Source organism: Leptosomus discolor, chromosome 10 (assembly GCF_034619465.1).
Source record: "Leptosomus discolor isolate bLepDis1 chromosome 10, bLepDis1.hap2, whole genome shotgun sequence".
NCBI classification, from domain to species: domain Eukaryota; kingdom Metazoa; phylum Chordata; class Aves; order Leptosomiformes; family Leptosomidae; genus Leptosomus; species Leptosomus discolor.
The window spans coordinates 3,302,969-3,317,507 of record NC_141400.1 but is presented as its reverse complement, the minus strand read 5'-3'; the positions used below and the strand labels follow the sequence as shown (position 1 = coordinate 3,317,507).

General features: G+C 47.1%; 1 protein-coding gene across 1 annotated transcript in view; it reads left to right on the top strand.

Moving 5' to 3' along the window:
- Nucleotides 1-5,394: 5,394 nt before the first annotated feature.
- FGF18 (fibroblast growth factor 18) overlaps nucleotides 5,395-14,539 on the top strand; it is a 53,201-nt gene continuing 44,056 nt past the window's right edge. The window contains exons 1-2 of the mRNA XM_009951395.2: nucleotides 5,395-5,532; nucleotides 14,045-14,225. Coding sequence (XP_009949697.2) covers nucleotides 5,395-5,532; nucleotides 14,045-14,225 — 319 coding nt within the window. The remainder of the gene's footprint in view (nucleotides 5,533-14,044; nucleotides 14,226-14,539) is intronic.

Here is a 14,539-nt window from a genome sequence, read left to right as displayed (position 1 = left end):
CTCAGGCCATGGTTTCAGGTAGGGCCACCCTAGAGAAATAGAAAAGGTTGTTGTTAATCATTACTTTAATTGAGTTTTGCTAAATGAAAGTGGGTCTTCCCAGGAAAGTTGATTTGAAGAGATTTATTTAAAGTAACTAGCACATTTTAAAATGGAAATTGGTTTTGTCCACCTTCTACGTCAGCAGGGCTCCCGTGGTGATGTATATGGGGTTCGGAGGACATCCAGAGAGCTCCATCCTGCCTTGCAGTTCATGAAATAAGTTCTGCAAGGCAAGCAAAGCATAAAGCAAGATCAAAAGAAAATATCTCCCTTGCAGAGACGAAGGAAACTTTGCATCTTATGTTTCAAATAAGTGAATTACTGATCAAAATAATCTCTGGAAAGCCCTGTTCCAGAAATAGCTTGCAAGACTTTTGTAAATAAAGATGTTTCTCATGTACTTGGGAAGAGAACTATGCAGGAACAAGTCTAATACTGCGGGTACTTGGTCATGGTAACTGGGGGAGAGGAAAAGGAAACTTGTTAGCAATGTGTTGGCAAAGTGTGCAACTGAAATGGGGAAAAGCTGTTTGAGGGACAAGGGGCTGCTCATCTTCATGGCTGTGATTTCACAAATTGCCATTTATTTTTAGGTAATTTGCTGGCATACTCCGCTTTTCACCCTGACTGCTCTTCCTCAACGCTGTTACCCTGGGCCCTTGCTTTTAACAAGTCCATGTGAGTTCAGAGAGCTCCGGTGGCTTGTTACTGGGAGCTGGTCTCCTGCTGGATTGTGCTGTGCTCTTGTCCCAGTCCTCTCTCCTGTTCAGGAGCCTCCAACATCATTTCCAAACCTAAGCCTTCCTTGTGCCACAGCAACGCAGGGCATCTCTGAGCCCCTGCATGAACAGGGCAGGTGAATTTTACGTCTGCTCTGTCCCCTTTCTGTGAATTTTGTTTTTTGATACAGCTGTGTACTTGGCTTTTGAAAAGCAAGCGCTGTGCCTTGGCTCTTCCACCGGTATCCCAAGTCAGGGCTTGTCTGATAAACTGTTTGGATATGGTGGGTGAAGTCCAAGGACAGAGAATATGTCATTACCTATTGCCAGCATCATTGATGAGTGGGAGCTGCAAGGAGAAAAGGAAATGCCCAGTGGTGGTTGGTATTTTATTGGGTGTTTAGACCTGAGGAGAAGTCACTGTCTCTCTGAATGATAGCCTGAAGTTTGCAGAGATCTCCACGTACAACTCCTTTTCTTGTTCTGACACTGAGCTTTGGATCAGCCTGGCAGTTGGGGAGGAGCAGGTCCACAGTGACACCTTGTAGTGCTGCCATGCGTCAGCCATGTTCAGCAACACTAGCCCTGCTGTCACAGGCTTTATTTCGCTGGGTCAGGATGAAGAGCCTGCAGAGGCTGTCCCCCAAGCTGGGCATCCCCATCACGTGTTGTAATTAGGCTCTTGAAAGGGACATCAGCCCAGAGAGACAGGATTTTTCCCTTTCAATAACTAATACTGTAGCAGGCTGGTATTCAGGAGACACATAACCATTGAGGTTGCTGTGCATTTACTAGTTTCCAGTCATGTTTTGGTAGTTTCCATAACATGGATTTGATACTGGCCCTGAACCTACAGATGTCTCCCTTCGGAGCGGTGCTGTTGGAGACAGTGGGAGTAAAGGAGATGCTCAGCTGAATGGTGGAGAAGACAAACTTCAAATGTAGGAGGGGAGGGTGCAAGCTATGGGAGGGATTTGGGATCTCAAACAGCTAATGTCAGCCAGTCTTAAAAGCAGGCATGAAAAAAACGGAGGCAGGCTAGTGGGAATGAACACAAGGCAGAAGTGAGGTATCAGCAGCACAAACATTCCCAGCGGAATGACTCCTGCAATTTCAGTAAATCCCCTGATTGGCCTCCAGTTATTGTTAGATGGATTAACCTCCCTGTCCTTGGTCACAACCATTTTCTTATATCCCAGCACTGTGCAGAGGCTGCCAAATCGTGGGACGAGTGAGCAGTGACACCTGAGGAGGTCCCTCTCCCCTTGGCACCATTCCCATGTAGGGTCACTAGGTGTTACCTTGCCAGAATAAGCAGGAGCAGGACTGGTTGGGGCTTAGTAAAATGTTTCCAGAGACAAAACTTGGTAGAGGAAAGGTGGCATGGGATAACTTGATAGGGTCTCCAGGCAGCTCTGCTGAATCAGCTGTGAGCTTTTGGAGAAGCCACCTTTCACGTGAGATCAGTGCTTGGGAGCGACTGTCCAAGGAGATAGCTGTTAGTGCCATCTCCATTTCCTTTGCAAATGCAATGGAAAAAACGTGTGTTGGAAATCCTGCCCTGAACTCATGCGTGCTGCTCGGCAGTTGCCATGTTTTACCCTAGAGGGAGTTGCTTTTCTGTAGTGGGAGCAAGGATCTGTGTGTTCCTTGGACGATGTCAGGGGACCGGGATGAAAGGAGCTACCAGGGTAAACATCAGCTCACTGCTGCGGTGCTGCTGCTGCAGATGTTTATTTCTTTTATGGGGAGATCCGTCTCTGGTGATCTGTCTCCTGACAGTGGTGCTTTCCTGAGCAGCGCTTCAGTTTCCCATGTCTCCTGCTTTTGCTCCTGTTTTCTTCGAGGTCCTGGCTGGGCTGGTATTGAGCAGAAGAGCAAGAGATGTCACCTTGGACCTCATGGGCCCATGCTTTAAACAGGCATTGTAAGTCCTAGGGGCGAATGACCGTGCCTTTTTCCAGGGTTTGGAAGACCTCTGACCAGTTTCAGAGGAGTGGGCTTGGGGTTTCCATTCTGCCTCGCTGCCGTGGCCAAATGGGTTTGCAGCTGGAGCATCTGCCCTGGGAGGAAGTTGCTGCTGGTGGAGGGAAGGAGAGAAAAGGTCAGGAGTGCTTTGAACCTGGCAAGTTTTTCAGTAATTTGGCTCAGGTCTCGTTTGAAGAGACGAACAAATTGCTGGTAAGAATTTTTAGTGGGGTGCCTGCAGCTTTTGTCCCAGGAGCACCCCGCTGGGAGGACTGCCCTGGTCTCCACTGTAACCCAACCGGTGTGGCCAAGCTGGGCTCCTCCACCGCTGCATGTGAAATGGGGCGAGGAGCCAAGGGTGATGGGGACAAAGCGTGCGCTCAGGCAGCAGCGCCGCGGGGATGAGAAGGGACAGGGGAAGGGAAGCCCCCTCACCCTCGTTTCTCACCTTTGCAGAGCTCTCTGGGCTTTGTGCAAAGGCTTTTACGTTGTTTGGGAGCAAGTTGGCTGCTGCTGTTGGGTCTGCTTCAAAAGGGACCTCCTCTGTGGCTGGCTGTGCGGGTGATACGTGCCCAGACATGGGTTACAGCGCTGCTGCCTTGTTGGGGATCGGGTTTGCTCTTAGTGTGTTTTGGGCTGGAGACATTTACGGTTTCCTCTCGAGGTTTTGTTTCTCGAACGCCTGTTTCAACTGCTCAAAAACACTAACAGACGAGTACTTGCAACAGTTTGAATTGCTGAATGGTTTTAATTCCTGCATATCAGGGCAGTTTATTTCAACAGGAGCATTTTCTCCATAAAGAAAACAAACTCTTTTTTTTTGTTGTTGTTAAGGTAGTGAAGGCGGTTGTAGCATGCCAAGCTCCCTGAATCTAACTGCTGGCTTTGTAGATCCGTGATCTCACAGAGGTTGGTTGGGGCTGTTCTGCAAAGCCTTGTTGCCGTTCTCTTTGCAGCAACACCTGTGCCGTGAGGACGGACACAGGCATGAAACTACTTCTGAAAAATATTTATATCCCGGTGCTAGCAGCGAGGAGCAGTGGCGGTAACACGGAGCCATGCAGGGATCTCAGGTCATGCACGGCCCGTGCGAAGCCTGAAGGACGTTGCCACCATTGAGCAGAGTGTGGGGGGAATTGATGGATATTGAAACATCCCCCCGAGCAGAGTGTGCACCCCCTGGGAGGCAGAGCAGGGAGGGGAGAAATTGTTTTGGGTTTTGTTTTGCCCTCCTTGAACTTGACGGTGTTGGAAGTAACTGCGGTGAAGCAGCAACGATGGGAACTTAACTCTTCTGCAGCAGAACCGTCTGGGGAGAAACCACGGTAGGAGATTTCAGCCATAAAGGGGAATATTTTGGAAAGCTTAGGCTTGTGGAAGCAGTGATTTTTGCAGATCAGGACTGTTGTGAAGGCTGTTGTAGTGTAACACATCCTCTAGAGCGGATTCCTGTCTTCTCTCCGTGGGTTGCATGTCTCAGGGTGGGTTTGATCTGCATGGTGGGATGTGTCCAGAGCAACGTACGTGCAGTGAGGTCTCAGTCCTGGGGATGTGCAAGGGTTTCTGCTGGCACCAGGGTTTGGGTTGTCGTGATCATACACTGTCCAGGCCCAGGCCATGTAGTTACAAAGCAGTGGTGTTCAGGCAGTATTTGGCCCCAAAGGGGATGAGACCTGAGCGGGTGGCTGGAGTGGGAGATGGCAAGTGGGGCAATGTCTGGAGGGGATGTGTGGACCTCACCCTGTCTCTGGATGGCTCCATCAAGGTCTAAGGTGAGTGGCAGAGCTAAATAAACAGTTGGGTGATACTAGTCTATCTTATTCCTATGTTCCTTCCAGTAAAAAAAGTGTAAATAATTAGTGCAGCAGTAAATGGGAATGTTGTATATTTTGGAAAACTAGGTGCTGAACATGGAACAAATTTGGAGGCCTGAAACCCAGCCTATCCAGCTTCTGTCTGGTGAGTTTGACAGCTATGGCATTAACCCTTGCAACTTCCTGCAGCCCAGGCTGCGCAGAGGTGCCCCATCGAAATTTAATTTATTACAGTGAGCAAGGGCGGAATGTGTTTGTTGAGCTGTTTGGTTTTATTTTAATATCCTCTGTTTTTTTTCCCTACTTATATTTTCAAAGCTCCCATTCTTGTTATTCTGTTAACATAACACTATTTCCTAAAAATATAGTTTCACTAAGATGTGGTTGGGGTTTTTAAAAATGGAAAAGCAGTGGATCTTGTAGGACAAAGTTGTAGCACTCAAGCAAAGCTAAACTGCTTTGCACCTGCGTGGGCCCTAAGTCTCCCTGCATCAATATCTCTTCCTGAGACAAAATCACGTGGATAAAAGACAACTTTGAGTCAGGACTGCTGAGATTGCCTTAAACTGGTATCACAGGCGTCCTATGAGACCACAGGGCTGGACATTTTAAAGCTTTGTTGTGATCTTGTGTCCCAGTTTGGGAACCCCAGAAGGGACAACCAGTGTTACTTGATCAATGTGCATTTCAGTGTGTCCATCTGCTACATGGAGGATCTCAGTTTTCCCCTTGAGACCTTGGTTGACTGACAGTCGGCCAACGGTCGGAGCTGCAGGACCGAGCACCTGCAGATTGCTTTGGGTACACGGGGACCTGCAGCAACCCTTCAAAATCATCCTGGGGGGTGGGCGATGAGGTGCCAAAGCTGGAGTGGTCACGTCTGCGTGGTGTCGAGTGGCTTCGGGTCGGACCTTCCTTCCAGCGCCGACCTCCCTCGCAAGCACTGGGCAGGGGCTTTGGAAGGCGATGTTTTGCCAGTCGCAGTGGAAGTCAGAAGGACCACCCAGTTCTGATAAGGGCAATTTAGAAAGGAAGGGGAAGATTTTGAAAGAGGGGCAAAGGGGCACAAAGGGAAGGGAAAAAAAAACTCCCACCGCTGAACAAAAATGAAGATCAAGACCGCTGTTAAACACACTGCCTGCGAGGGAGGTCTCCACCGTGCCTTTTCTAATCTAGAGCCAGCAAGGATTGTATTAACAGCTTCAACGCAATGGAACAAATTAATCCCTGATGTAATTGAAATCGGTGAGGTCTCACAATAGGTGAGTTTGACCCAGTGGGATAGAAATAGAACAAGTATTGGAATGAAGGAGTGAAATGAAGTCACACTGTTCAGCCATTGGCATTTCATTCCTAGAAACAAAGGCCAGACAAATGCAGAGAATACATGGCTCTGCTGGGCATGGTTGAAAGCTGCTCAATAATATCAAGCTTTGAAGGGATATTTCTGTGTGGAGAGGAAGTATATAGCAGAGATATAACAAGCATTAAAAAGAAAGACAGACAAAGAAAGAAAGGAAGAAAGAGAAAGCCCTGCTTGCTCATTGCCTGATTGGTAGCTGTGGTAAAATAATACCAGCCCTGAATTTAAAAAAAAAAAAATAAAAAAAATCATCACAACTGGAAAAAACTAAGAAAAAAGATTTAAGGTCTGAATTGTATTTCCAGAGAATCAAAACTGCCAAGAGCTCGTGGTGAAAGGCAGCATCCTGCAGATACCCCTGCAGCTGAGATGCATGGGGTTAGTTTGCTTCAGTTAGCACAGGTAGCAGGAACTGGTCCCACTGGGAAAGACGTGCCTTTTGGTGCTGGGAGGTGGCTCGGTCTTGGCCCCTTCGGCGCTGGTGCACCATGGCACGATGCAGGCTTCTGCTGGGGGGGAAGGTGGACGCCGAAAGGGTGGGCTCCCTCTTGCAGGCTGCTGCGCTGGGGTTGTTCATGGGGGTTGTATTACTAATGTGACTTGGGGGCTGCAGCCAGTGACCTGGTTCTGAAGTGGTGAGAATGGGCAGATGCAGGTGGAGATGTGGGGGACAGGAGTGTTGGAGCCCGTTTAAGGGAGCTGCGTTGTGGCACTTCAGCAACGCTCTCGTGCTGGGCTTTGCACCAGCTGGGGGCACCTTCCCTTCCTGTGGTTGCACGTGAGTATGGCTGGGGATTTAAAAGTCATTAATCAAGGCTGTAACCCTGCTCTTCCCCAGACTGAACCATTTCCCAGGGTGGAACAAGTTTAAAATGTCACCGTCTCACAAACGGTGTGTTTTCACAGTTCTGGCTAAGGCTCACTCCATCATTAAAAGGAGAAATTTGTTTTTCTCGAAGGCGGCATCATCTTTCTCTAGAAAATGGCCAAATACTGACTGATGGGCCATAAAACACTCGTTTCCTCAAGCTCTCTCAGGTTCCAGTTTTTTGGCACTCTCTCCTGCCTTCCTCGTGGTTTCGTACCAGGCTCAGTAACACTGTTGTCTGCCATCCCCGAGGCTTGATGGACATGGTGCTTTAGAGGAGCTGGACCGCAGTGCTACATGGCTTGGGAAGCTGGCGGGACCTCGGGGAGATGCCAGGGGGTTTGGCTGAGCGATAGCTGTATTTCTCAGGGGCCGTGTGTTTCAGAGAGAATGAAGGTCTGATGCTGCCCAAGGAGATTTAATATATGGCCTTTCTGAATGCAGCAGGCAGCTCTCTGGAGAAAAGGAGGCTCTGCTTGCAGAGCAGCTTTTGGATCCAAGTATGTGTCACCTCGATGAGCTGTATGTCCCCTCTTCCAAGCCCTGGAAACGTCTTCTCTTCAGGTTTTGTTTAACATTTCTGAAATCTAAAGGGATGGGCAGGCTCGACCCCCTCATCACCCCGTTTCCTTCTGCTTTCCAACTCCATCCCTACATGCATTTCACTTAGAGTGCATTAAACAAAGAGCAAACATCCTTGAATTTCATGTACTGCAGCAACTTGAAAGTGCTCAAGTCAAAGAAATGAGGGGCTTAATTTTGGAGCATATCTGTGCAGAAGTGGGGAGCGTCTGGGTTTCTCCCCGTGACGGGCAGATATCTCCTGCATGGGCCCATGCTGAGGGAGAACTTGGCACCCATCCTCGGTGCAGGCAGGAGTTCCTCTGCGACAAGGGCGGCCGCAGGAGGGGAGGTGTGGAGGTGGTCTGGTGCTTGACTTTCTTCCTTTCCTAGCACGGTGAAATGGAGGCTGGGAGAAGAGCGGAGGAAGGGAACAGCCTGAACGCATCACAAGGGGAGAAGTATTACACTGTTGGTACAAGAATAAACAGATGTAAACTGGATGTAAATATGCAAGGTAGAAAATTAAGGGAGAGAATATTCGGGAAGTGTTTCTGAAACAGCTTTCTAAGGAAGCGAAGACAAAAGATTCATGACTCAATTTATGAACAGGCTGTAGAGTGGTGCAGCTCTTGTGGAGCTAGATCTTTTGGTGTCTGGGTTTTAAATAGGACATTCACGCTTGTCTGACGAAAATTTTTTTTCCCACCAAAAAAAAAAAAAAAATCGAAAAGCGTTTCAAGTGAAATAGTTTGTAAACACTGTTGGTGGAGTCTCCTGTGAGTCTCATGTCTGCAGTGTTTTGACCAATCCCTTTCACGGTGCAATGTATTGCCCTTTCTCACAGTGCATACTGGAAGGTACAGAGCCATCAGCCAAGGTGACACCTCCCAAGATTGAGAGTGAAACTTAGCTTTTTCGATATTTATTTTTCAAGGATTTTTTTTTTCTGTGATAGTAGGAAGAAACAAAGACCAGAACAAAGGTTTAAGTTCTGATATTTTGAAAGGCTTAGTTACATTTGTGCAATTCTGCTTCTCCCTCGTTGCATGCACAGAGATTCACTCTGAACTGCTCTCCCCCTTCACTAGGGGCTCCTGCTGTGCATCTGAATATGGAGCTGCTTTGTGTTAGATGAATTTCCAAATGTGCTTCTAAGCCCAAAGAAGTGAGTATGTCAAAGCAGTGCACATCCACTTCTGTCTGGCTTCGAACTAGGCTCTGTAACTGAAGGCAACAATATCCTGGAAATGGATTGACTTTGCAGTTAAGAGGAGAAAAAAGTGGCAAATAAGGAGTGCATTGTATTTCACTGTATGTCAAGGATGGCTGTCATGGTGAGCTAGAAAATCCTGCTGTAATTGGCATAGAGGAATTTTGCCAAAGTCGTGGAAGCAAAGTGGTTTATTACTTGCCTTTGCAGGCTTGAGAGAGATCTGTCTTGGATATCCTCTTGTTGACCTTATCGAATTAACTTGCATGTGTTTAGAAGGTCATGGAGAAAATCATTAATATTAGGTTGATTTGATGGCTGAAAGGTAATAAGTATTTCCTGCTTATCAGATGGGGTTTGAAAAGACTTTGAATAGCTTGATTTGTTTATCTTCTGCAATCGGTACAGCCCTTAGCAAGAGGGATTTTGTATTCCTAGTTCAGTTTGGGGAATGACATATGGTTTGCTCTTTGATGAGGCTTGGAGGCTCCATAGGATAAAAAGTAGAAAATCAGGAAATTCTGAAGTCCAGCTCCCCGCTAACTTGGCCATGCTGTGGGCTTTGGACATCTCTTGCTCTAACGCTTTATGACAAGAACAATAACGGATTAACATCCTCTTTTACTGGAAAGCTCAAAATAGGCAATTCAAAGTGCGTAGAGGTTGGTTGGATGGAAAGCCAAATCCTGTAAACCTGGCTTGGCACCCTGTGGGTTTCATTGACTTTGGCAGGGCTGTGATTGCTTTCTGTTGACAAGGCATCGGTGTTTGCACGTGGCACAAGCTTGTGTAGGACTAGTGTCGCAGTGCTGCTGTCAGTGGCTTTTGCCGTTCTTGAGCGTTTCTTGGGTTACTTAATGGTGAAACCTTAGGCAACATCAGCAAAGTGGTCTTTCCCTCGCCCTCCATCTGGGATTTAACAAATAGGAGTCATTCTTTAAGCTGAAGGATTGTTGTAAAGCCATTTAAAATGAAATGCACGCATTGTTTGGGAATCATTCGGCAAAAAAGCACTTGAAAATCTCCCAGTGTGGGCTGTCTGAAGACAGATGTTGTTTCTGGTTTCTGTGGCTGTTTGGAAAGGAGGTAAGACCGAAAGCTACTTGAATGACTGGGCAAGTACAAGAGAGAGGAGGAGAGCTCCTTCTTTTCAGGAGCGAGGCATTTCTGATGCATCAGTTGCTTGAGGTGATGGTTGTTTTTAAAATGAATGCTGTTTATTCCCTTGCATAAGCTCTGTGTTGCCAACTGTATTTTGAGGATGTCTTTGTACCTGTATATTATCACTGAAAGATGTAGTGACAAATAAATAATAACTGGATGAGGAACTGATTGAAAAGAAAAAGAGAGGAAGAACAAAAATGAGACCAAACTTGATGCTCTGTTTCCATGACTGGGATTTTGCAGACTATAAACTGTTGGCAAAGAATGAGGTGGAATTATGTGAAACCTGCTATCCCGAGATGCTGAAGTTGTACTGCATAGACAGCGGCCCATACCAGTTGGATAGATTTGCAAAACAGATCACCGTGCAACCCCAAATCCCACCACAATGCTGGAGGAGATAAAGTAATGCAGGAAATCCTTTCCATGTCCCTAGAGAGTGTCCCACAGGGCATGTTGCTGGTCGGGAGCTAGAAAGTGCAAGCAGCCATTCATGTCGGGGACCTGTTGTGCTGAACTCTGGAGTCTGTAGGTTTTGCTACCTACAGCATGGATGCGTGGATGATCAGATTAAAAGGCCAATAAAAAAAAAAAAAGGCGGTCATTTTGTGTACAATTTTTTTTCTATGCAGTAACAGTAAAGAGGAAAAAAGAAAAGATTTCCTTTCACTTTGGTGAATGGAAGTGAAAGCCCTTAAGTTTTCGAGTGAGGCTGGGACTTAAAGATGTTTCTGCATTGGTTTTTGTGCGGTTGTGATTGTTACGGAGATTTATTTGGGGGTGGATGGGCTTGGTTTTAGGTGACCTTCTTCAGTGAGTGTTGGCAATCAGTTACCAAAGGAGGCATATGTTACTAATTTTTTTGAGATTTGTGAAAGAGAGTCTCTCTTATGGTGTATATATAAGTGGACTTGCTTATCTCAGTGAAGTCAGCTGCTCGAGGGAGTATACTCTTTAGGGCAGGGATACTGTGAGAATGGATTTCAGCAATGATCAATTAAGTTTTATCTCATGAAATCGACACTGCATAAAATTTTATTTTAAAGTATTGGTACTCACTGCTGTGGGCCAGATGCAGCCCAGGCTGGCATGGCTAATTCACCTTGGCCACGCTCCAGCAGAGCATCCTGTTTCAACAGAGTGGTTAAGCGTGTGCTTATCTTTAAGCAGGCAGCTAAATCCCGGTGGTTTCACTGCTGCTCTGGACCATGGCTTCTTGACCAGGGGATGGGTCAGCTGCAAGGAGAACCTATACCATGTTCCTCCTCCAGGATTTCTTTCCCTGGATTAGAGCTGGGCCTGTTACTGGAAAGGTGATGGGGTGATACACTCTTGGGCTGACTTTATTTCAGGGGTCGGTGTCCCCTGCTGATCCCCGCGTCAGGCTGCTGCTGGGCTTGGACAAGGTGTTGGGGTTGTGGGTGATGCCAGCGGGGCCCTTGTCTGGGGGAGGAGGAGATGTCTTCCCTCTGGGTGGCAGCATGCCCTTCTTGCGAAGGGAGGAGACACTTACTTAGCTGATCTTGGGCAGGAGAACGGTGACAAACATCCGCAGGTGGGTTCATGGCATGTTGGGAGCTGAGCGGAGCGCAGGATGGCTCCATGGGTGCTCCAGAGTCCACCTGGGCACTGTGGCTGTGGGCTGGGGCCTCTGCAGCGTGAGTGCTCGAGAGACAATTAAAAGAGAGAATTAAAACATGTTTTGGAAAACAGATTGCCTTTTCTGTTTGAAGTTTCCAAGAAAGCAAAGCAACCTGCCCTTCCCCCCACTTTAGATCCCACCTGTTTTGGTTTTTTTCCTAGAAAAATGTGAAATTCATTAACATGTGGTGAAAGCAATGAAACGACGTCACCTTGATTTAAAATCTGTTTTAAATCTTAAAATGATGGAGCCAGAATCTTAACTGCAAATAGCCTTGCTTTTGTGGGTACGAGGCAGACTGTCAATATTACTTGAACGTCTCTGGTTTTAGTAGTTTAGCATCCTTTGCAACAATATGATTTGAAAAGAAAGCAAGAAGAGATGTAGGAAGAAAAAAAAAAAGAATATTATTAATGTCAAAAACCAAGTCCTGCTTGCTGTGCTCAGGCGTAGCTGCGGTGCCTCAGGAGAGGAGAGTGAGCAGAGCCTGGCTTGGTGACGGCCACGAGCTCTGTCAGCATCCCACGGTGCCCTCCTGGCAGGTCCCGTGGCTGCTTCTCCTCTTGTATCCTCAGCTCTGGGTCACGGCTACTTGCCGCACTGTTTTCTGAGATGGGAAATATTTCTATGATTAATTGTGTGAGTCTTGTCTGTCACCTCCGTTGTGACCTTGAATGTCTGTTTAGACCCCGTGTCACCCTGAATCTCCTTTTGCTCAGCCTGTGTGTTTAGCTCCTGCAGTCTCCTCCTGACTTCTGGCAGCAAAATAAGAGAGTTAAATCACTTTCTCTCCTAGGACTTGGGATTCAAATAGTGTAATCCCAGCATTTAATAAGGGCAGCAAAGGCGATCCTGCAACATCCCTGTGAACCTCATTGCTGTTGCCACTGTGTTGAATATAATGTTTTTGTTTGGGTTGCTTAGTGAAGGTCTGGTGCTAAGCAGCACTGCCTGCCTGAAGTTTTCCTCACGCTGCTGATCTGTGTGTCTACTCAATAATTGGAAATGCTAAAAAGTTCTTTTGAGGCTTTGGCTTTCAGGGAGTATTTGGCTTCAAAGTATTTGCTGGTATGAGACGACATATGCAGGAGGCTGAAGTGCCGGCTGTTTTGCATGTCGTGGCTACTTGCTCTTCTGTGTTTTAGCCTGGAATGGACCTGAAGGAGGATTTATTGACCCTTTTTCATTTGTATTGTCCAGTCGATCCCCACACCGATGTATCGGAACGCTGTTGCTTGCAGGCTAGGAGGACAAGTGTGCCGTAGCAGCAATGTGTTAGGAGAAGTAGTAACCCTGCTAGGAGTAAATGTCATTCTTCTGCCAGTTCCAAATCTAGGCATCATTAAATTCCCATGTGATTCTTATTTTGTGGTGGATTTTGTCTCTTACGTGCAAGTGGTACACAGCATTAGAGCTCACCAACAATGAGTAGACTTTGAATGGTCTTTGTCTTGGTGAAATTAAAAAAATGGCCTGTGCAGTGGTTTCATGTGTGTGCCTCTTGATAATTTTTTGCTTTTGTTTTCTGAATTATTTATTGTCCTGTGAAGGGAGTCTGCCACCAAAATATTGTCCATCTCTGAGTTTGGAGAGGGCAGCGTGGAAGTTGCGGTGCAAATGTTCTCGGGGACAGATTGTGGGGCAATTTCTGGGCTTTTGTATTTTTGGGGTGTGAAGCGCTTTTGGGTGCGTGCTGCCCAGCCTCCCCTTTGGGAGGGCGTTTTGAGAATGTCTGGGTTGTCTGGCCCTCTGACCTTGGGCAAGGCGGGACAACTCCCTGGAAGCAAAAGCAGGAATCCTGTTTCGGTGTTTCTTGGAAACAGTTAAGATAGGAAACAAGACCTCCAGAGAAGGGCAGATGTGTCAGAAAGTTTCTGGTAATATTTTAAGGCTGTAGTGAACTAAGGTTAATTTAATCCATTAGCCAGAAAAAACAGATGAAGTGGCTCAAGCGATCAGACCCCTGCTGATAACAGCCTTGCGGCTGGACGTGGTGGTTTGGCGCGCTCTGGTCCTCGTGATCTCTCCCCAAGCCATGGCCCTGTCGAGACGGACAGAGATACATCCATAGACAGTCACCAATGAGCTAGCCTCACTGAAAAGCAGAGCTGGCAAAAAAGCAAGGCTGAAGAGTGCCCGTGTATAAATGACACTTTTGTCATAGTAGATTTTATGCCTGTGCGAAGCTAGAGTCCAGTCTGCTAATGTCAGCATGAATAGTTTTTTCCCTTGACTTCTTCCCTGCAGTTAATCCAGGGAATAAATGCAGCTGCTGAAGGTGAAGCACAAATTCCCTGAAATTTAATTGTCCGCCCCCTTTTTCCCATACGTGTCTGTGTAACCTGGTAGAGGCTACGCATATGCAAAGGAGAGCCTAATTTATGGCCAGCGTGGCTGACCAGGATCAAATCAAAGCAGGACTGAGCAGAAGTTTATACTCAACCCCGCCCCGCCCCCAGTTTGATTGTAAAAACCCAGTTTTGGTTTACTGTCGAGAGCCAGCCCTGGCTAGAATTACGTATCGAGTGCCTGATACCGCGGCCGCAGCTGTCAAGTGAAGGGCAGCCAAATCCAAGTCCTCTTGCACCACGTGCCCGTTGGCAGGTTGGTGTGCAGGCTTTCTGTCCAAGATGTTTGTTTTGTTTCATGGTCTGTTCTGCTCTCTCTTCCCCCTCCCCATCCGCTCTCAGATGTTTGCTGCCGAGGAGAATGTAGATTTTCGGATACACGTGGAGAACCAGACGCGAGCGAGAGACGACGTGAGCAGGAAGCAGCTTCGGCTCTATCAGCTCTACAGCAGGACAAGTGGGAAACACATCCAAGTGCTCGGCAGGAGGATCAGTGCCAAAGGAGAAGATGGAGATAAATATGGTAAGAATATTTATTGGGATCACCCAGACCCCAGGGCAAAGGCTTTAATCCTGTATGTTGTACTGAGAACCTCTTGGGAGAAGAATAAGAGCAGGAAAAACAAAACAGGATAAAAGGGAAAAAAACATTTCCAGGTTAAGAACATGGGGTTTTTTTTTGTGTTGGAGCAGGCTGTCAGCCCAGCTCCCAGCTGCAGGCAGTTCCCACAGTAGTGTCATGGCCCAATTTACGGTGCTTGAAGAGAAACATCTTTTTCTGCCCAATGGATGAGCTCACAGCGTGTCTATTGTAATTTGTAAGTGATACACAAGTTA